The sequence below is a fragment of the Hyperolius riggenbachi genome, chromosome 2, assembly GCF_040937935.1.
Source record: "Hyperolius riggenbachi isolate aHypRig1 chromosome 2, aHypRig1.pri, whole genome shotgun sequence".
Lineage (NCBI taxonomy): Eukaryota > Metazoa > Chordata > Amphibia > Anura > Hyperoliidae > Hyperolius > Hyperolius riggenbachi.
This window is the reverse complement of record NC_090647.1, coordinates 85,373,459-85,397,264: the sequence shown is the minus strand read 5'-3', so window position 1 is coordinate 85,397,264 and position 23,806 is coordinate 85,373,459. Positions and strand designations below refer to the sequence as shown.

The window sequence follows — 23,806 nt, the reverse complement described above, 5'->3', positions numbered from 1 at the left end:
AAAGTTACCATTTGCTTTCCAATGAATGCATTTATTACACCTCCCCTGTGAAGTATGCTAGACTTTCTGACAAGAAACTTGCCAGGAGCGTCCTACGCATGCGCAGTACGAGATTTTCTCATACTGCGCATGCGCAGGGTGCTCCTGGCGGTGGGAACATGATCAGGCACAGTGGCTGAAATCAAAACTTAGTCACTGTGGGGACCAGAGGATTGTTCCGGTGTGCACAATGGCCAGAACGAATGAGTCAGATTGTCTGAGGTCTGCTGGTCTATGCATATCCTCATCTCTCGCCACGTGATAGCATCACTCACTTCAGGAAGCTGGTAGATACATGGGATGCAACAGGCGCCATCCAAGGTGAAAAAAAAAGGGGGGGGGGGGTGGAGGGGGCGGGTATGGTGAACTGAAGTGATACAAGGAGGCCATAAGAAGGGATTTGCAGAGATATACACATACCTGCCTGAGCTCTTCAGCCATGAAGAAGGAAGGTGCATTTGCTTTTGGCTGCATGTAAGCCACATGAGGAGCAGCTGGAGGGTAAATATGATAATTTGGGAACACCTTTAAGAAGGGAAAAAATGCAAAAATGACATGAATAAAAAACAAAATCCTCAACAGCTTCTGAAAATGCAAGCGAGACACACACTTACACACTTATACTTACACACACACACACACACCCACACACACACCCACACACACCCACCCACCCACACACACACCCACACCCACACACACCCACACCCACACACACCCACACACACACACACACACACACACACACACACACACACACACACACACACACACACACCTCCTCAGAAATTTTTTTTCCCCAGCCGGGTGGCATGAAAAAGTAGCCGGGTGGGGGAAGGTCACTGTCACGCTGGGTGCTACTGGGTGGGAGAAAAGGGGTGAACACTGGCTAGGAAGAGGCATTCTCAGTCAGGGTGCTGCTCTTGGATTTGAAGACCTCTCTGACCCCTATCTACCAGCAGCACTGGAATATCCCTCTCCAACAGAATTGCATCTATGAGACTTTTCCAGGCAAAGGCAGACTCTCCCTCCTCCATTAGCAGCAGCCAGTGAGCCTTCTTCCCCACCCCACATGGCACATTAAAGAGACCCTGAAGCGAAAAAAAATATATGATATAATGAATTGGTTGTGTACTATGAATAATTACTAGAAGATTAGCAGCAAAGAAAATATTCTCATATTTTTATTTTCAGGTATATAGTGTTTTTTCTAACATTGCATCATTCTCTAATATGTGCAGATTACACAACACTCAGCATTCAAAATGATTCTTTCAGAGCAGTCTGAACTAATGACCTCTCCTCTGCCAGAGGAAAAGTAAATAGTTAACTAACAGTTGAGATAATAAAAGTCAGATAACAGCTCTCTCCACCAGTCGTAGAGATAATGGCTTTTTTGTATAGAGATAACAACTGAAGTTTCTTAACTCTTCCTCTACTGGAAACAATTAGACGGATGTATCTGATCTTAATGTTTTATTTCTTAGCTGTACTACACATACAAATCATAATATATATTTTTTTTCGCTTCAGTGTCTCTTTAAGCAATGGGTTGATTAGTGCTAATTTGTACAGTTGTGCAGCACTGCAGGAGACAGCACAGACTGACATCTCCACCCCCACCCGTCTACAGGGACATCACATTCAGATACACAGTGTCCAGGCAGCAGGGCCAGTAATTATTGCTTTACAGGCACTTGATGGCGGGGGACAGAAAGACATGCCTGAAAAAACAGGGAAAAACAAAACTTCAGCTCCTTGCTCTCCTGTGCATTCGCTGGGGCTTCACACATACTTTATGACGGGGAGACACACATGCCTGTGATCAGAGCGACGTGTCCTCTCCTATCTTTATCTATCCCGCTGCTTGTAGAAGTTACCAAGCTTTCCCCGCCCCTCCACACTACAGACAGGAGCTGGGGGAGGAGGGCGGAGATAGCGTCCCTGAATGACAGCGGGCTGGCTGCACTGAAACAGCCGCTGCTCGCTCTAATTAAGTAGAGGAAAAAAGATTGTTTCACAGACCAGGACAAACGGCAGCCGGGCGGGAGGGCAGAGTCAGGTGGGCGCTCCGCCCAGTTAAAAGGCTCTGGGGAGAACACTGTGTATACACTCAAAATTAAGTCGGCCTCGTGTATAAAGTCGACTCCAATATTTGAGCCTCTTCAGCTGGATTTTTTATTGACTCGAGTTTAAGTCTAGCCAGCAAAGGTAATGGCTCCTCCAGGCCCCCAAGTGCAGCAATTATTCCCTCTCCCTCCTGCAGCCCAGCACAGCATTTCCCTGCTGCCTCTTTTCTTGTTAATCGCTGTGGCCAGGACTTTCAAATGTGTTTTCTTGGCATTTTCTTTGTCAAGTATCATTTACCACTTGCTAAAGGCTGGTTCACACTACAAGCGCTTTTTAAATGCTAGAGATTTGAAAAGCTCTTGCTAATGCAATGCTATAAGGGATTTTTACAAAATCACATTGCTCCAGCGTGAACACTCACATAGGAGAACATTAGCAAGAGCTTTTAAAATCACGAAGCCCTTAGAAAAGCTCTTGTAGTGTGCACCAGCCCTAATAGTACACAAATTACTCAGTGTTACTCATGTATAAGTCGACTCATATACTTTCATATCAGGAGTTAGAACTAAATCTCTAGACTTATAGTTGAGTATAATAAATATATCTCCTCTCAATCATGTGAAGCCTAGGCCAATTAGCTATGTAGAATATTCTGACCCACCCCTTCCCAAGCATTCTGGGAGACTAGGTATATTTTGCACCGCCTTTGGAATTCTTCATTTCATTCATTCATTACATTATTTTCACAACAGCTCCTCCAAGTCTGGCAACATGGAAACTAAAGCATCTCTGGCCACAGAGTAAGAAAATATTACAGGTTTTGAACTTGAGAAAAAAAAACCTGTTGAATTACTGCAAATCTGTATGAGACATTTACTTTACTGGCAGCCAAAAATAAAAACATTTAAAGTTAATAGCTGAACTCACAATAGTACATACTGTATACACACACACACACAAAAAAAAGTGGAAAACAAATCCGGAAGCTGCAAAAAAAACCTTAATATTAGCATAGATGGCAGACACCCTGTGAACCTTCCCGTATTATTGGTGGAGTACCGCCTTTAATACTCCGGAAGTGCCCAGCAAGTAATATGATAATCCGCTTGGTCCATCAGCAGGATTTCTGAATTTATATTTACCACTTGGGGATATTGTCTATCACTTGTTAGATGAATACTATCGGGTCCAGTAATAGTAAAACCATTTAAAAACAGCTGACTGCTGCCACTTGCTGGATAATGAGTGTTTTCATGTGCTGTGAGTCCTTCATTTTCAGAACTGTAAATAGATTTCAGCACTCAGAATTCCAGTTAGCGTGAGAACAGCCTGTCGTCTCTAGGCCAGGGCATGATCACAGTTATGGAATGAGAGTGTGCAGCAGCTGATGTGCAGGGACACACAGGGATTTCAACCAGGTAATTTTCACTCACAGCAAGCACCAATACAACTGGGGTACTTTCTTATTTCTAAACCAATTTAAATGTGTGTATTACTTTGTGCACTCCAGGTTATGGTCTGATCTGTTCTTGCAGATTCCCTGCAGAGCATGGAGATGAGAAGCACAAGCTTTCCAATTCCATCTCCCCAGCATGTTCCTGGAGAACGAGATCGCTGGAAACTCTAGGAAGTAGTATCTGCTACCAACATTGTACTAAACCAATTACAGCACCAAATTTTGAAAAAAAAAAAACAAAAAACAAAAAAAACCCTCTCAAAATTTAGACGTTAAAAATCACAATGGAAATGAATGTTGCAAACTCTTTGGTAGACAACAGGCAGACTTGATCAGAGTTGCAAGAGGTCTTTAGATGAACTTGTATAAATTTGATCATCTAGGGCTTATAGTCTGGGTCCCAGTAGCAGAGCTTTTGGTGCATATTCTAATTGCCAGCAATTTGCCTGCAATCAGCAAAGTGCAAGGAAAGTGGAACCCTATGGGGGTGACTCTACTACAGAGTTGCGACACAATCACGTGGGAGGGGGGCAGCAATGGTGCTAAGAGGATTTCCAATAGATTTCATGCTGAAATGGCGTGTGGGCTGGCAACTGATCACCCTCTGATCAGATTTGATCAGTGAGGGATCTGATGGTTGATCTGGTGGCAGGTCGACAGGCGTATGACCACCCCAAGTGAGCAGCCCTTACTCCCTATAAAGCCGCCAAATTTCAATAAACAGATTTACGTTTCGCAAGACTTCTGTTGGCTTCCTCAGAAATGATGCCAAATGTGCTGACCTGAAATAGCATAATACAGGTACCCGAGGAAGGGAGCAGAAGTGTTGCAAAACACGTTGCTTTGTGCCCAATAAAATCTGTTCACCACATTTTATCTGCTTTATAGAAGGCATGTTCTGCTCACTTTCCTTTTTTATTGTTTTATTTTAACCCCTTTTCGGCTCCATGGTTTGTCAAAGACAGCCAGGCTGCACTGCACAGGCCAATAGGTCTCATGCCTGTGTGGTAGCACGTGGCTTTTTCATCCGAGCGGCTTCACGCTACTGCGCGATCTGTCCTGCATCTGTTCACTGAAACAGGGTCCAGTCATGCAGTGCTGGTCATGAGGACAACATGGGAAGCCTCTACTGAGGTATTCGACTCTTTTTCTAAAAGTCACAGGTTTTCTTTAATCCTGAGACTTTATCATTAAGTGTCACTGCCTGCTCGTACAGCTAGGTGGCACTGCTGAATAGGAAACAGTCTCTGCTATCGCTTCAGAGAGGAGACTGTCTACTTTGTACTGCAAAGCAGTAACAGTGTCCAGGATGAAGTGGGTGAGCAGAATAAACAAAGACATTACCGTTTGCATAAACTGGCCCCTGGTGTCTGTGGGAGCAGAATCTTTAGTAACTGCAGCATTGCCTTGATAGAATTAAGGAAACCAGAATAAAGTGAGCTAATCTCCTGGGTTTCCTAGCTGGTTAATAAGGATCAGCAGGACAAGCAGGCATTGTGCACTGTTTAAAAGGAAATAAATATGGCAGCCTCCATATCCCTCTCAGGTAAGTTGTCCTTTAAATGTCCTAGCTGGCCATGTTTCCAATGCCAACTTCTTGTATGAATGTCACACGCAGCTTGGTTGGACCAAACAGCAATCTCCTCTAACTGCCCCGCCACAGACATGAAGTATTGCATAGCAGGGAGCTGAGAAAGACACGCCCATTCTGCTGGCAGCTCTATACTTTGTGCACAGATCTCTAGGTCATGCGACGACTATTCTAAAGGGAATTTCACGCTTGCAAATATGAAAATAATCCCCTAATAAATAGTGAATAGAAAAAGGTTTTCTCAACCAGGGTTCCTTGGCATTTTTTCCCATTGCCGGGGTTGGGGGGAAGTAGCACACTATAACAGGAGGAGATAAAAAGCACTAGAATAAAGGAGACCTTTAATGAAAGGCATTGTAATAGGGAATAATGACAAAAGCCAAATTAGCTTTTAAAGACCATGCCTCCTGTAAAATAAATTCAGGGATTCCTGGAGATCCGAAAAATACTTGCAGGGGTTCCATGAGATCCAAAAGGTATTTGCAGGGTTCCTCCAGGGTAAAAAGTTTGAGAAAGGCTGGAATAGAAACTAGTGCTTTAAAGAGCAGCTGTCAGTCATACTATCTCAGAAAAAACACACACACACACACAGACAGACAGACAGACAGACAGACAGACAGACAGACAGACAGACAGACAGACAGACAGACAGACAGACAGACAGACAGACAGGATAGATAGATAGATAGATAGATAGGATAGATAGATAGGATAGATAGATAGATAGGATACTTGCTCTTACATATGTATTGCACTGTCCACATTTTGATTTTAGTGATTTTTCTACAGAAAAAAAAAATTCCTTCACAGCATTTCCCATTTTAACTGTGGCTATTTTAAAGCCAATCCTGATGTCATTTCCTCCCTTACGCTACCCGATTTGTCCGTCCACTATAGAAAGTGCATGGTCTTAGCATGAGAAATATTGGTCAATCAGAGAAGAACAGATGTGTGGCAGGGAAAACAGGAGGGAAAGAGGCTTCAGCTAATCAGGCTGCATTAGTTAGGTCTAAGGGGAAGTAAAGAAGCAAACAAGGACAACCCAGCATGCCCTACAACCTCCTTTTTGTGTACCAAATGTTGTGTGTACCAGATAAGAGTCAGGTAAACTGGGGAATGACCATTTATCAAAAAGAAAAGCAATAGTGATTTTAACTTTTGGATTGCCTGGTTAGCATCGTTATTACTTGTTTACCAGATAAAAATAAATTGATTTCTGGCTTTATGCCCAGTTACACTTTAACAGCTGTAGTACACTTACCATTCCTGTGAGTGGTGCTGGAGTGGTGTCTGTATAGAAGTAGGTGGTTCCTCCGACAGTCTCCTTCTGGATGAGCTGTCCCGCAGAGGGAGGCTGGGAAACGGAGTTTGTTACCGGTGTTGAGGCACTAGTGGGAGCCAGGTAAGTGGCTGGATTGGGGGTGTGACTTCGCCGTCGGGGGGCAGGCGATGTGTGTGGTGTGATTTTAGGTGAATGAAGAGGGGAAGATCCAGCAGACAGCGACATCCCTAAAGAAAACATCACAAAGTTTAGCTGTATGGAAATCACAATAGAATAAAAACATGAAGAGATCAATATAACACGTTAATTAGGTTACATTGCAAGCTATTTTTATGCAGATTGTTAAAAAAGCGGTTTATACGCACACTTAAATCAAGTACGAGTTGGTTTCCAAAGTTGAAGGTATTCAGCTTAACAGGAGCCAGAAAAACCCCTATAATAAACCCCCATGGGCAGCACGTAGCGTAGTGGTTAGCGGTCTCGCCTTGCAGCGCTGGGTCACGGTTCCAATCCAAGTCAACATCTGCAAGGAGTTTGTATGTTCTCCCTGTGTCTGTGTGAGTTTCCTCTGGGTACTCCAGTTTCCTCCCACATCCCCAAAACATACAGATAAGTTAAATGGCTTCCCCCTAAAATTGACCCTAGACTATGATACATGCACTGCATGATACATACATAGACATAGGACTATGGTAGGGTTTAGATAGTGAGCCCCTCTGAGGGATAGTGACAAGACAATATATACTCTGTACAGCGCTGCTTAATAGGTCGGTGCTATATAAATACATAAATAATAAATAAATCGCTCCGGGATAGTAAATAAATATATAATCATTCCTTTTTGACCCTGGCATACATCCAGAACGGCATACCTATAGCTTAGTAACTGCTTATTGTTTTAGGATGTAGATTCTACATCCCAATAAGTGCTGCTGTAGGTTATAGGATGTAAAATCTACATCCTGCATTAAAAACCGCCACGCACGCATGTTCCTGGGGATGATTGCTGCTAGCAACAATCATTCAATTAAAGTTAGGCACAAAAAAAATTAAAAAAAAAAATTAAAAATTAAAGTGACATGGTCCCATAGTGTTTTTTTTTTTTTAATCCCCAGTTAACTTTAACCTCAGCCTAGCCTATTAACCCATTGTTAACCCTTGCACTAGCCTTTACCTGTTTATAAGCTTTTAAATGACTGCCAGCTGTAGCGATCAGATGCGCTCGCTAAGGTGAAAGTTTGGGGCCCCAATGCTCTACAGATGTATAGCACTGCTGTTGCCTAGCAATGCATCTGTACAGCGATATGGCCCCTTAACTGTCGCCATAGTGAATGCATCTGATCGCCACAGACAGACAGGCAGGCTGAGGACAACAATCCGCCACGTGCTCAGCTAGTAATAAAATATGGCATATAGGGTAATATTTTAACTGGGAAAGGCCAAATAAATCATTTTATTAGGTTTTTTTTATAGATTATCTTTTTAGTCGGTTTTAAAGCAAATAAGATAATATACAAATATATAGTATATATTATATCAGCCATGAACAAAATATAATACCAATATCTGGGTAAACAAGAATATGCAAATAAATCTGCCACACAAAGACAAATAAGAACAGGAGAAAACAAAGTACAAGTTCAACCTGTCGCAGCCTAGCCGTCACTCAAATGAAATAGGATTATTAACCACTTCAGGACCACAGTCTTTTCGCCCCTTAAGGACCAGAGCCTTTTTCTCCATTCAGACCACTGCAGCTTTCACGGTTTATTGCTCGCTCATACAACCTACCACCTAAATGAATTTTACCTCCTTTTCTTGTCACTAATACAGCTTTCTTTTGGTGCTATTTGATTGCTCCTGCAATTTTTACTTTTTATTATATTCAGCAAAAAAGACATGAATTTTGGCAAAAAAATGATTTTTTTTTTAACTTTCTGTGCTGACATTTTTCAAATAAAGTAAAATTTCCTATACATTTGAGCGCGAAAGTTATTCTGCTACATGTCTTTGATAAAAAAAAAAAACCATTCAGTGTATATTTATTGGATTGGGTAAAAGTTATAGCGTTTACAAACTATGGTGCCAAAAGTGAATTTTCCCATTTTCAAGCATCTCTGACTTTTCTGCGCACCTGTCAGGTTTCATGAGGGGCTAAAATTCCAGGAAAGTACAAATACCCCCCAAATGACCCCATTTTGGAAAGAAGACATCCCAAAGTATTCAGTGAGAGGCATGGTGCGTTCATAGAAGATTTTATTTTTTGTCACAAGTTAGCGGAAAATGACACTTTCTGACAAAAAAAGAAAAAAAAAAAAAGTTTCCATTTCTTCTAACTTGCGACAAAAAAAAAATGAAATCTGCCACGGACTCACTATGCTCCTCTCTGAATACCTTGAAGTGTCTACTTTCCAAAATGGGGTCATTTGTGGGGTGTGTTCACTGTCCTGGCATTTTGGGGGGTGCCTAATTGTAAGCACCCCTGTGAAGCCTAAAGATGCTCATTGGACTTTGGGCCCCTTAGCGCAGTTAGGCTTCAAAAAAGTGCCACACATGTGGTATTGCCGTACTCAGGAGAAGTAGTATAATGTGTTTTGGGGTGTATTTTTACACATACCCATGCTGGGTGGGAGAAATATCTCCGTAAATGACAATTTTTTATTTTTTTTTTACACACAATTGTCTATTTATAGAGATATTTCTCCCACTCAGCATGGGTATGTGGAAAAATACACCCCAAAACACATTATACTACTTCTCCTGAGTACGGCGATACCACATGTGTGGCACTTTTTTGCACCCTAACTGCGCTAAGGGGCCCAAAGTCCAATGAGTACCTTTAGGATTTCACAGGTCATTTTGAGAAATTTGGTTTCAAGACTACTCCTCACGGTTTAGGGCCCCTAAAATGCCAGGACAGTATAGGAACCCCACAAATTACCCCATTTTAGAAAGAAGACACCCCAAGGTATTCCGTTAGGAGTATGGTGAGTTCATAGAAGATTTTTTTTTTTTGTCACAAGTTAGCAGAAATTGATTTTAATTTTTTTTTTCACAAAGTGTCATTTTCCGCTAACTTGTGACAAAAAATAAAATCTTCTATGAACTCACCGTACTCCTAACGGAATACCTTGGGGTGTCTTCTTTCTAAAATGGGGTCATTTGTGGGATTCCTATACTGCCCTGGCATTTTAGGGGCCCTAAACCGTGAGGAGCAGTCTTGAAACCAAATGTCGCAAAATGACCTGTGAAATCCTAAAGGTACTCATTGGACTTTGGGCCCCTTAGCGCAGTTAGGGTGCAAAAAAGTGCCACACATGTGGTATCGCCGTACTCAGGAGAAGTAGTATAATGTGTTTTGGGGTGTATTTTTCCACATACCCATGCTGAGTGGGAGAAATATCTCTGTAAATGACAATTATTTGATTTTTTTTTACACACAATTGTCCATTTACAGAGAGATTTCTCCCACCCAGCATGGGTATGTATAAAAATACACCCCAAAACACATTATACTACTTCTTCTGAGTACGGCGATACCACATGTGTGACACTTTTTTGCAGCCTAGGTGCGCTAAGGGGCCCAACGTCCTATTCACAGGTCATTTTGAGGCATTTGTTTTCTAGACTACTTCTCACGGTTTAGGGCCCCTAAAATGCCAGGGCAGTATAGGAACCCCACAAGTGACCCCATTTTAGAAAGAAGACACCCCAAGGTATTCCGTTAGGGGTATGGTGAGTTCGTAGAAGATTTTATTTTTTGTCACAAGTTAGTGAAAAATGACACTTTGTGAAAAAAACAATAAAAATCCAATTTCCGCTAACTTTTGACAAAAAATAAAATCTTCTATGAACTCATCATACACCTAACAGAATACCTTGGGGTGTCTTCTTTCTAAAATGGGGTCACTTGTGGGGTTCCTATACTGCCCTGGCATTTTAGGGGCCCTAAACCGCGAGGAGTAGTCTAGAAAACAAATGCCTCAAAATGACTGTTCAGGGGTATAAGCATCTGCAAATTTTGATGACAGGTGGTCTATGAGGGGGCAAATTTTGTGGAACCGGTCATAAGCAGGGTGGCCTCTTAGATGACAGGATGTATTGGGCCTGTTCTGATGGATAGGAGTGCTAGGGGGGGTGACAGGAGGTGATGGGTGTCTCAGGGGGCGGTTAGAGGGGAAAATAGATGCAATCAATGCACTGGGGAGGTGATCGGAAGGGGGTCTGAGGGGGATCTGAGGGTTTGGCCGAGTGATCAGGAGCCCACACGGGGCAAATTAGGGCCTGATCTGATGGGTAGGTGTGCTAGGGGGTGACAGGAGGTGATTGATGGGTGTCTCAAGGTGTGATTAGAGGGGGGAAATAGATGCAAGCAATGCACTGGCGAGGTGATCAGGGCTGGGGTCTGAGGGCGTTCTGAGGTGTGGGCGGGTGATTGGGTGCCCTAGGGGCAGATTAGGGTCTAATCTGATGGGTAACAGTGACAGGTGGTGATAGGGGGTGATTGATGGGTGATTGATGGGTAATTAGTGGGTGTTTAGAGGAGAGAAGAGATGTAAACACTGCATTTGGGAGGTGATCTGATGTCGGATCTGCGGGCGATCTATTGGTGTGGGTGGGTGATCAGATTGCCCGCAAGGGGCAGGTTAGGGGCTGATTGATGGGTGGCAGTGCCAGGGGGTGATTGATGGGTGGCAGTGACAGGGGGTGATTGATGGGTGATTGACAGGTGATCAGTGGGTTATTACAGGGAATAACAGATGTAAATATTGCACTGGCGAATTGATAAGGGGGGGTCTGAGGGCAATCTGAGCGTGTGGGTGGGTGATTGGGTGCCCGCAAGGGGCAGATTAGGGTCTAATCTGATGGGTAACAGTGACAGGTGGTGATAGGGGGTGATTGATGGGTGATTGATGGGTAATTAGTGGGTGTTTAGAGGAGAGAAGAGATGTAAACACTGCATTTGGGAGGTGATCTGATGTCGGATCTGCGGGCGATCTATTGGTGTGGGTGGGTGATCAGATTGCCCGCAAGGGGCAGGTTAGGGGCTGATTGATGGGTGGCAGTGACAGGGGGTGATTGACGGGTGATTGACAGGTGATCAGGGGGGATAGATGCATACAGTACACGGGGGGGGGGGGGGGGGTGATCAGGAGGGAGTAGGGGGCAGATTAGGGACTAAAAAAAAAATAGCGTTGACAGATAGTGACAGGGAGTGATTGATGGGTGATTAGGGGGGTGATTGGGTGCAAACAGTGGTCTGGGGGGTGGGCAGGGGGGGGGGGGGGGGGGTCTGAGGGGTGCTGTGGGCGATCAGGGGGCAGGGGGGGGGGAATCAGTGTGCTTGGGTGCAGACTAGGGTGGCTGCAGCCTGCCCTGGTGGTCCCTCGGACACTGGGACCACCAGGGCAGGAGGCAGCCAGTATAATAGGCTTTGTATACATTACAAAGCCTATTATACACTTTCCGTGCGGCGATCGGGCAGCTAGTAACCCGCCGGCGCTTCCGAACGGCCGGCGGGTTACAGCGAGCGGTGGGCGGAGCCAGTCCCCGGCGGCTGATCGCGTCACAAATGACGCGATCGCCGCATAGCCACTCCCGCAGCCGCCCCCGCCGATGGGCGTATTGCGGTCGTTTGGGCCCGGACTTTGCCGCCGCCCATCGGCTGGGGGCGGTCGTTAAGTGGTTAATGTCAAGTAGGAGAAAAAAGGGAAACATGAAAACCATTAATATAGAATATCCGGATAACAATCAAGCAATACTGTAATATTTCACCAAACTTCCCAAGGTCGCCAAACTATTTTTATATGTTTTATTACTGTGGGAGGATTTTGTGAAAAAAAAATGGTATTTTTTGCAGTTACCCTTATTTTTTCCCTATGAAATGACAAAATTTTTTTAAAAATTACTACCCAAAGAAAACAGATTGTACTGAAACATTTTTTTATTACGAAGATGGTATAAGTAATTAAAAAGTTACTGCTGAATCAAAACGACAGCTTAAGTGTCAAAAATGTCAGGAATTTAAAGGTTAAAAACCATGGAACGCGAACTGGTTAATGTTACAGAGTCATATGAGCCAACCAGACAATGGATTCAGCCCTCATCAGTGCAATGTATGGACAGATATGGCTCTGTGGCAGGAAGTGTATGGTAAAGGTGTTACAGAGCACGTCATGGATAACCAGAACTACCAGGGTTTTAGAAGAAAGGAACGGAACACCCCCCCCCCCCCCCCTCCAAACCATACTGAAAAAGCTATGCGGAGAACGATTTTGCCTTCCTAAAAGCGCCTCTACTTTAGACGTCCTACCACAGAGCCGTATCAGTTCATGACTTGCACTGAGAAAGGCCCAAACCGCTTTCTGCAAGTTGAAGGATATGGCTCTGCCACATAGGCTATAAGTGTGCTGTAAAGCAGAGGCTCCACAGCAGGGGTGTCAAGCTAAAGTACACATTGGGCCAAAATTTAAAACTGGGACCAACTCGCGCACCAACCTCTATGTCTAGTGGCCACCTCCCTCCCTTATACAGTTCCCTGGTGTCTAATAACATCCCTCCCCAATATAGTTCCCTGGTGTCTAGTGCCCCCCACACACAGTTTCCTGGGGCCTAATGGCCCCCCTCCCTCCCCTATACAGTCATCTAGTGGCCTCCTCCCTTCCATATACACTTCGCTGGTGTCTAGTGGCCCCTCTCCCTTCACGATGTGGCTTCATAGTTTAAGCGGTTAGCCATATAGGCTTAGTGCAGAGGTGCTCTTTGAACAAATAAGATGTAAAGTGGGGAAACCCATTGAGGGCCAAATTTCATGGCACCCCGCGGGCCAGAGTTTGACATGTATGCTCGTATTTTGAGGTACAGAGGTTGCATATCCACTCATCGTCCTGACATAGTGCATTACGGCGCTTACATCTTCCACAGATGTATCCAAATACTTTAAAATGCCTTATGAATTAGAAAGGGGGTTTTAGGGAGGTTTATGGTTCATTTCAGCCCTCTGCAAAAAGCAGAGGTTTTGGCTCTCCACAACTTAACAAGGCACTCTGATCACTCCAAGCCATAAACAATATTACAGCTGTGCAACACTATACCAAATTATCCCCAAAACACCCCATTTCACTGAATCATAACTGGTAATGAAACGTAATGAAAACAAAAACACTCATCGTTCGTAGAAATGGCAGCACATTCAGTTCTGACTAATGAAAACCATTTCACTAGCGCAGCGAGTGGAAACTTCCAGCGTGTGCTGATACTTCTTGTTATACATGGAACTGAAAGGCCAGTTTAGGGGCATAAACACTGAAGAGGCTGCTGTAAGCTGCCATCTGCACAAGGCAACAGCTCCCAGGGGACTAGAAGACAGCTGTGGGTCCAGAACAGCTGGATGCACTATTTCTAGCATACCTAGAAGGCAGGCAAAACTGATGCCCTAATGCACACAGAGCAAGACATAGCAGAGATAAACAATACAGTCCTAGCAAGACAAACTACACATCAAGATAAGGGGTACACACATCTCTGTATTGTGCAGCAATTAAAAAAATTAACTGAAAAAGTTTTACTCAATTCAGCAAATTTACATGCAATTTAAAAATGGTGACAGTCCAGCAGATCAATTGACTGGTTACCGGTTTGCTAATCATCCTGTTGCCAATTGGTCTGCTGGATTGTCATTTTTAAATTGCATGTAAATTTGCTAAATTGAGTAAAACATACTTTTTTCAGTTAACGTTTTAGAATGCCGGTCTTTTGCACAATACAAATGTATGGCCTGTCTGTGCTTTGGTTGGCTGACTGTATATGTAAACCCCCCCCCCCCCCCCCCGTTGCAATAAATGGTACACGTATCTAACATTGGATGGAGAAAGGCTTACTCAATAGTATGAAAAGCAGGTGGAAACATTAGGAGATTTTTATTGTGGTCAAAATTCCTACTGCTACTAATTGGCAAATGTAATCATTGGCTAGCCTGGATAAGCTCTCTTCCCGGTCTCTTCATTGTGCCTGCACTCCCCCCCCCCCCCCCCCCCCCTCAAGTGACTTCCCAGCCATTGTCATGGCATCCATGGAAGTAGGAAGCCTACCAATGTAACCAGAACCCTTCCAGAACATTGTGTGGAGATTACTTAAGAAATAAATAAAAATACCTAGTATACCCTAATCTACTGCAGTGTTGTACAACCTACTTATCTTGTGACATGACTATACTGAAAACTAACAGTGAATATCAAAGTATTTCGATTGCAGGATTGAACGTAGTTGTTGTACATTGAAAACCTATTTCTTATGCAGTGTGATTTTAACACTCTGTTTAACACTCCAATGATTACTATGCAAAATCTGTCACCAGCTCTTACACTGCTTTCCTTTTCATAAATTATTGCATGGAGCCATATGCACAACCCAATCAACGACTTTGCTCAGGTATAAGTATTATGTATTGTATGTTTGCAACAAGTAACGCACTCCAACCTTCTCCACAATCCACCGCCCATCATTACAACACTTGCCACCTAATAGCCAAAGCAATCAAAAAGGATAGTAGGTTAGTTTTGTATGAGATTTTGTAACAGGAACATCCTTTTGAAACTAGCGACAATTGTTTCAGCTGACTAACACTAATGTATTTATGGTACTTTAGTTCACATAAGAGAGGATGAATGAAGATAAGAAAACCATTTGCCAGGTAGTCAATGGAGCAATTTCAAGAGGTCTCAGCAGCAGAGGTATTGAGGTTTGTAATAAATATTTTCCATTTTACTTGGTGCTTTCCCTCTGGCCACATGTCTGCTCATTATCTGTGCTCATTGTCTGCAAAATAAATGCTGGTTTGTTGCATTCAGCTGCTACCAGAATGGCCATCTCTAGAGAGGGCAAAGAAAAAAAAAAAGCATCGCCTTATGCCCCCCCCCCCCCCACACACACACACCGTGGGGGAAGTATAATAGAGCACACTATAATAGGTGGTACTGTAACAAGAAGCACTAAATTAGGGTCTCAGGAGACAGTATGAGTGGCAGTGTAATAGGGGGTAGTGAAATAAACAGCCACACCTACTTTTAAAGAACATGCCTCCAAAATAAATGCAGGGGCTCCTCGAGATCAAAAAATTGTTTGCAGGGGTTCCTTGAGATCCAAAAGTTATTGGCAGGGTTCCTCCAGGGTAGAAAGGTTGATAAAGGCTGGTATAGATCACTAAACTTATCTCCTGTCTTTAATAACGTTTCAAGAGTCATCACCATGGTGATAAGGCATGTAGTATTCAGGAAACATTTTACCTCAGGCAAACCTAAAGTTAACTTCTGTCTTTATGTTAACTCTTCAATCCTTAAAGGGATAGTGTAGGGGGGAGGGGGGGAATGAGTTGAACTTACCTGGGGCTTCTAATGGTCCCCCGCAGACATCCTGTGTTGGCGCAGCCACTCACCGATGCTCTGGGCCCGCCTCCAGTTCACTTCCACTGCGCTTGCATTGCCTTGTCCTCGCTTCTGCTGATGTCACCAGGAGCGTAATGCGCAGGCCCAGTATGGTCTGTGCCTGCACCGTGCGCTCCCAGTGACATCAGCGGCAGCGAGGACAATGCAATGCAGACGCAGTGGTTTTCAGACTTTAAAGTAGGAAATTCCACAAGTGAACCGGAGGCGGGGCCGGAGCATCAGTGAGTGGCTGCGCGGGCACAGGATGTCTGCGGGGGACCATTAGAAGCCTCAGGTAAGTTCAACTCATTTTCCCCTGACCCCCCTACAGTATACCTTTAAAATAACTCCAGAATTCTAAAGTTAAAGACAGGCTGTTAATTAACTGCATGTGAAAATAACTACAGAGGAGGTAACTTAAGGAATGAAGAGATAAGATAACTCACTGTGTGGAGGTAAGTTTTCTCTTGTCTTATTATCTACAGCATGATCTTAGTGAATTGAGGCCATTGTCAGATCAGACAAGATTAGCTGCATGCTTGTTTCTGGTGTGATTAAGACACAACTGCAGCCTAATAGATCAGCGGGGCTGCTAAGCAACTGGTATGGTTTAAAAGGAGATACATTTGGCAGCCTCAATACCCTCTTGTTACAGTTGTGCGTTAAGGAAGAGTGTCCACAAACACACAGACAGGGCTGTGAAGTCTGAGTCGGGCAATTTTGGGTGCCTGGAGTCGGAAAAAAATGCACCGACTCCGACTCCTAATGAATTTGTAACTGTAATTAAAATAGAAAATATGATAAAATGTTCTATTTCTCAGATAATAGTCATTAAAAATAATGTATATATACAGTATATATACAGTAATAGCTGTTCTTAGTCCACAAAAATGAAATAAACCAATCAAAATTAGTTACTTGTGCTGCTTCAATAAAGCAGTCCCCGTATTTTTAAGGTCAGATATACAGATCTGATTGTGACTGTATATATGATGTGTACACAGGAATCTCTTATATATACTAAATAACATCTATGCTGTAAGAATAAAGCCTGATGTGTAGCTGTGTCACTAATAGAGATGGTCAATGAGATGGAAATAATTCTGCATTGATGCTGATTTATGCAAATGTACGCACTCCCTTTGCTGATGAAATCAAATAATTTGATATGTTGTTAAAATTTGGTTTGGGGACTACAAATTAAAGGGTACCTGAGACGGATGAAACGTAAAGTTTTATACATACCTGGGGCTTCCTCCAGGCCCCTTCAGGCTAATCGGTCCCTCGCTGTCCTCCACCACCCGGATCTTCTGCTATGAGTCCTGGTAATTCAGCCAGTCAGCGCTGTCCGGCCGCATGCCGCTCCCACAGCCAGGAACATTCTGCACCTGCGCAATAGTGCTGCACAGGTGTAGTATGCTCCTGGCGGCGGAGTGTGTGCATGCGCACTACGCCCGACTGGCTCAAGTACCTGGACTCATAGCAGAAGATCCAGGTGGTGGAGGAGGACAACGAAGGACTGATTATCCTGAAGGCGGCTGGAGGAAGCCCCAGGTCTGTATAAAACTTTAATTTCATCTGCCTCAGGTTTACTTTGTTACACAGTAGTACTATACTCTACATATGCACTCCCCACAGAGCTGCAGGGAATCCACTGAGAATGCTGTGCACATTGAACACAGAGGTGTTGTCTGTCACCCATAAACCTTGTTCAGATTGTGCATGAAGAATGTGTAATAGAGGAAGAATCTCCTCATTCCCCTGCAGAGTACCTGCACATCATTCTTACATGCACCCACAGTTACATTGCCTAGGGCCTGATAGATGTTCTTTGTTCCGGTTTGTACCTTTTACAAGTACTCTTACCAAGGACTAGTTTTAGTCTAAAAGGAATAAATATAGTAGTCTACATATCCTTCTCACTTCAGTTGTCTTGTAAAATTCCTAAGCGTTGGCAGTTAAGAGATGAATTTCATGTTACATACTTTTAATCAACAAAATTGTAATATGCAAATTAGAGGAGTCGGAGTCGGTGGAATCCTAAACTAAGGAGTCGGAGTCGGTGGATTTTTGGACCGACTCCACAGCCCTGCACACAGACATAGGGACTGCTCTCATACAAAGGAACACCTGTGTGCTTGAGCTCTCCTGGAAGCAGCCTCTCAGACTCAAGTGCTGCATAATAATTCATAAGCACTAGGTTGGAGAATCTGTTAAGCTTCAATGCTCCAGAACCAACATACTGCACATGACTAGTGAAGTGTCCGTTTTGCTAGATCATAGATTTCCTCTAATAAAAAAGGGACAAACACACTAAAAACAGGAATACTATAACACAGCTTAGAAAGGACAGCTTGGGATGAGAAGCATCCAAAGTCACGCATTTTGTATGAAAGTCCCTAAAGCTTCCGTAGAGGTTAGGTTACCTGGTTTCACTGAAACACAGCAAAACTTTCACTTCTTAAAGCACTTGTGTCACGGCAAGCCCCGAAAAGCAGAAGTGAGGGTTTAGCTACTTTTGAAAACAAACAAACATGGCAGAAAAACAAGATGTTCTAAGAGCACAAAGCTATTTTGAGCATTAAAAATATCACCATGCTACAGAATGTTCCACAGTAACACATGAACTAGGCCAGATAAATCTCCCGATAAGACCAGAGGACACCACACAACTAAAGAAAGATCTGCAGGACGCAATCTGAAAAGGGGAACTAGTATGGATATTATGCATATAGAGCAATCCTATCTTTCATAGTGCTTTGCAGAATACATTGAATAATTGCGGTCTTTTTATTTCCTCGTGGGGATGGGGGTGGGTCACGGACAGATTTTAGGTCACAGAAGGAAACCAAAATATACACAAGGAAGAAATGGAAACAGCCCAGGCCTGGGTCATACCAGACCAAAGTACTGCAGAAAGCTCAGTATGTGAGGGGATGTGTGAGCAGCAGAACATTCAATAAATTAAATTTACCGTATATCATGACGTATAAGCAGGCTTTTTCTACACCCAATTTTTTTGTGTAAAGTAGAAGGGTTGTTGGGCTGTGTGGGTCTTACTACTATCCGTGGGGGTCCCGCTATGCAGAGAGTGCCTTGGAAGCATGCCGGAAAGTCTCGCTACCTCTCTCCTTGGGTATCCCCGGCAGCTTCTGACGGGCCGCTAGAGCTCCTGGCTCACTGTGGTCACATGACAGGGAGCCTGGGCTCTTTAGTGGCCAATGAAGAAGCTGCCGGGAAGAGGCAAGGACACAAGCTGGAGCAAGGAGGGGTAGCTATGGTTTCACCGCCATGCTTTCCAATGCACGCTCTGCAGCAGGGACACTCTTCTAACGTGCTCTGCATGGGGTGGGGGGGGGCTAAGATGGTCAATGCATTTGGCCTAATTTTTCTTAGACCGAAAGTGGGGGGCAGTGGCATATCTGCTGATGGACCTACCCATGGGCATGTATGGTATATGGAAACAGCTCTCTATGGCCAACTCACTAAGCATTACGCATTCGGTAGTGCTGAAACAGCCGCTTTTACTGATCACCTTCCCAAATTTAAATTCACTAAACCTATTACCGCATTGAAAATTAGAAATACCGACCTGTGTAGTAATTGCCTCAAGAAATGTCAAGAAATTGCAATTCACAAAGATTTACACATTCGGTAACTTGGGCAAAAGTTTTTGATACATCTTTCTCCAGCTCTTACCAGCCGATAACTCACTCTCTCCATGCTGTAACATTGACAGCCAGCCAATAGGTAGAGCCAGGCATACAATAGGAGGATTCACACAGGCCTGCTTCACATGCTGATTTGATCTGACATGGTGGAAGGCCATTCGTCACTGTAACAGTGCAGGGGAAGATGACATTTTATGAGGCTTTTCTGCATCCCTTTAGATGTGAAAATCTGTATACTGTCATACAGAAGTATACAGAAGAGCTCCCCCTGGTGGCTGCAGATCATCTAAAGGCATGTCAGGAATGCAGTGGTCAGAAAACCCCGACTAATGCACACAGCTTCCTGCCTGCCCGCTGACTTTTTCCACAGCTGGTGAGTGACACTTACCAAGGAGGGCTTAGTGAATTGAAGCATGTTTGTTCGGAAAATTATCGAACTTCTGCCGCATGTGGAAAATCTTTAGTGAATTTGGAAAAAAATTGTCTAAAATAGTGGATGTGGTATTTTACCGACCTAAATTATTTTTACCAAACTGCCTTTAGTGAATTGAGGCCGAGCATTTGCACGCATATGCACTCACACTACTGCTAGTTCACTTAGGATTGGTTCTCACTGGGGACGATTACAATGCGCTAGATTGCCATCGATGTGCCAGTGCAGTGTTACCATAGGATGATGTGGTCACAGCAGCATTTTCATTTTTGCGATAATCCAAATCTTGTTGCATGCAGAATTTTTCTGAGAGATTCCGGTTAAGGAATGTGCAAAAACACATTAGGGCCCGTTTCCACTATCGCGAATCCGCATGCGTTGCCCGCATGCGGATTCGCACAGTCAGTACAAGTGGATGGGACTGTTTCCACTTGTGCGTTTCCCCGCACGTTTTTCTGTGCAGAAAAAATCTGCAGGGTAGGGGCCTCAGAATTCGCCTGCGTGTGGAATGCAGGCTAATCGCACGCAATGTATTTAACCTGCTGAGCGGTCTGGACGAGCTCAGCTCGTCCAACACCGCCAGAGGCTGCCGCTCAGGCCCTGCTGGGCCGATTTTAGTCAAATAAAAAGCAGCACACGCAGCCGGCACTTTGCCAGCCGCGTGTGCTGCCTGATCGCCGCCGCTCTGCGGCGATCCGCCACGAGCAGCGGCGAAAGAGGGTCCCCCCAGCCGCCTGAGCCCAGCGTAGCCGGAACAAAAAGTTCCGGCCAGCGCTAAGGGCTGGATCGGAGGCGGCTGACGTCAGGACGTCGGCTGACGTCGATGACGTCACTCCGCTCGTCGCTATGGCGACGATATAAGCAAAACAAGGAAGGCCGCTCATTGCGGCCTTCCTTGTTTATTCTGGGCGCCGGAGGCGATCGGAAGATCGCCTCCGGAGCGCCCTCTAGTGGGCTTTCATGCAGCCAACTTTCAGTTGGCTGCATGAAATAGTTTTTTTTTTATTTAAAAAAAACCCTCCCGCAGCCACCCTGGCGATTTAATCAGAACGCCAGGGTGGTTAATAGGGAAATCGCATGCGTTTTCCCCATGTGTTTTTTGCAGCGATTTCGCATAGGTACCCATGTTAATTCACACAGGCAGTGACATGGTTAAAATCGCATACAGCCTTACCTATGCGAAATCGCGGCAAAAAACGCATGCGGAATCGCACCCGCATGCGATTTGCCTGCGGTGATTCGCCGGCGATTTCGTAACGCTATAGTGGAAACGGGCCCTAAAAATAGCGCTAGTGTAAACTAAGTATAATTGTTGTACTCCTTCACTGGATGTGTTGGTCCAGGTATGTATAGGGGACGCCAACTCAACCACAGTGTGGCAGTTGGTAATGGGCTATAGGCAGGGCAATGGGCTTCATGCGGCTCTGCCTAGTAACCGCATGATGCCCATTACCCTGCCTGCAGCTGCTAACGGCTATGGCTAGGAGGATGTTGCTCCCCATTACTGCCACACATGGGTTGAGTCTGCGTCATACCTGGACCAACGCCATCCAACGAAGGAGTCTGTGCTGCTTCTCCTGGCAGACTCTACATCTGGCCACCTCCGTGAGAGCCTGGTCCCCGACTGGCCTGAAAGGGACACGTCTTCTCTGGCTGGTTTCTGCAAACAGCCACAATTGAATCAGGTGAGACCTGTCCTGGACAGGACAATATACAGATTGACAAATCTTTCATAGAGCGCTCTCTTTTTTGTCTTTTGAGTCCAGAGCACTGGCCTTACAGACATGACTGCCGAGTCCAGAGCACTGGCCTTACAGACATGACTGCCGAGTCCAGAGCACTGGCCTTACAGACATGACTGCCGAGTCCAGAGCACTGGCCTTACAGACATGACTGCCGAGTCCAGAGCACTGGCCTTACAGACATGACTGCCGAGTCCAGAGCACTGGCCTTACAGACATGACTGCCGAGTCCAGAGCACTGGCCTTACAGACATGACTGCCGAGTCCAGAGCACTGGCCTTACAGACATGACTGCCGAGTCCAGAGCACTGGCCTTACAGACATGACTGCCGAGTCCAGAGCACTGGCCTTACAGACATGACTGCCGAGTCCAGAGCACTGGCCTTACAGACATGACTGCCGAGTCCAGAGCACTGGCCTTACAGACATGACTGCCGAGTCCAGAGCACTGGCCTTACAGACATGACTGCCGAGTCCAGAGCACTGGCCTTACAGACATGACTGCCGAGTCCAGAGCACTGGCCTTACAGACATGACTGCCGAGTCCAGAGCACTGGCCTTACAGACATGACTGCCGAGTCCAGAGCACTGGCCTTACAGACATGACTGCCGAGTCCAGAACACTGGCCTTACAGACATGACTGCCGAGTCCAGAACACTGGCCTTACAGACATGACTGCCGAGTCCAGAACACTGGCCTTACAGACATGACTGCCGAGTCCAGAACACTGGCCTTACAGACATGACTGCCGAGTCCAGAACACTGGCCTTACAAACATCAGTCCAGAACACTTAGGACACTTTTTTTTCAGTAGCAGGATTATAAAGGATTGCTTCCCACAGCAGCAGCTGGTCCTACCTGCTTATATATTGCTGCAGCCATAGTCTACATTTGTAAAGCATTCCTGGGGTCTCCTAAAAGATCTGCAATTCTCACAAACCTTGCAACATCGATGATCCCCCATTCAGGGGCAAACCCAGGATTTTCAAGAGGGGGATTCCTGAAAGGTCTCCCTCAGCCACATACAATACAGTATAATAATATAAGTTTCAACACAGATGACACGCGCTAGATAGTCCCCAAAACTCTGTTTATTAATACCAATCTAAAACAATCCGCAATAAACTTGAATCAATGGCATTCCCTTATGGAACAATCACTCCTCCATACCACACACACTTAGAAGGGCCCTTCTAAAAAAGTAAAAAAAAAACTTGACTATAACATTTAGCAATACAAAATATGTAAATAAAGAGCTTATCTCAATTGCAAAAATGTCCTTTATACCGTGCTACCGGTGACAATAGCCGTTTCCTTGCCAAAGAGATTCCCATCCAACACCTATATGGACATTATATGCTCCAGCTTGAAAGCAGTGATGTACAAACAGTTCCTTGCGACCATGTTAGTTATATGCACAGCGCTTTCAAAATTATTGATGCTTAAGCGAACTGGATAGAACTCACGTGTTCCTGTGTGAGTATGTCCACATAGGTTGTCAGCAAAGATGATTCTCCTCAGCACTCCTCATGAGTCGTAATCGTAATGACGGCAACTCCAGATTCCTGCTCCACGCCAGCGGACTCGTACAGGACGCGTCACTTCCGCCAGTAAGGTTCAGCGGGCCGCTCTCAGTACTTCCGCCCGGCTGGGCTACACTGGGCTTAGCTATACACGGTGACGTCACCACAAGATCTTAGAACTTCGCATACAGGCAGCAGCTGCGCGCTTTAACTGCAAGCCCAGTTCCAGTCCTGTAATTGTGTTGCCCACAAATTTCAGCAATGTCTCTCCACCTCTACGCGTTTCAGCCACTAAACGATGGCCTTCATCAGGAGGGTTTTAGCTTATAAGCTAAAACCCTCCCGATGAAGGCCATCGTTTAGTGGCTGAAACGCGTAGAGGTGGAGAGACATTGCTGAAATTTGTGGGCAACACAATTACAGGACTAGAACTGGGCTTGCAGTTAAAGCGCGCAGCTGCTGCCCGTATGCGAAGTTCTAAGATCTTGTGGTGACGTCACCGTGTATAGCTAAGCCCAGTGTAGCCCAGCCGGGCGGAAGTACTGAGAGCGGCCAGTTGAACCTTACTGGCGGAAG

The 23,806-nt window shown here is 44.9% G+C and overlaps 1 protein-coding gene across 6 annotated transcripts in view; it reads right to left on the bottom strand.

The window, feature by feature from the left end:
- The window catches only part of PAN3 (poly(A) specific ribonuclease subunit PAN3), a 134,886-nt gene that overhangs the window by 22,046 nt on the left and 89,034 nt on the right, over nucleotides 1-23,806 (bottom strand). For all 6 annotated transcript variants that reach the window (XM_068267003.1, XM_068267005.1, XM_068267002.1 and 3 more), the window contains 2 exons: nucleotides 6,418-6,665; nucleotides 460-564 (listed from right to left, as the gene is read on the bottom strand). In XM_068267003.1, the coding sequence (XP_068123104.1) occupies nucleotides 460-564; nucleotides 6,418-6,665 (353 nt within the window). The remainder of the gene's footprint in view (nucleotides 1-459; nucleotides 565-6,417; nucleotides 6,666-23,806) is intronic.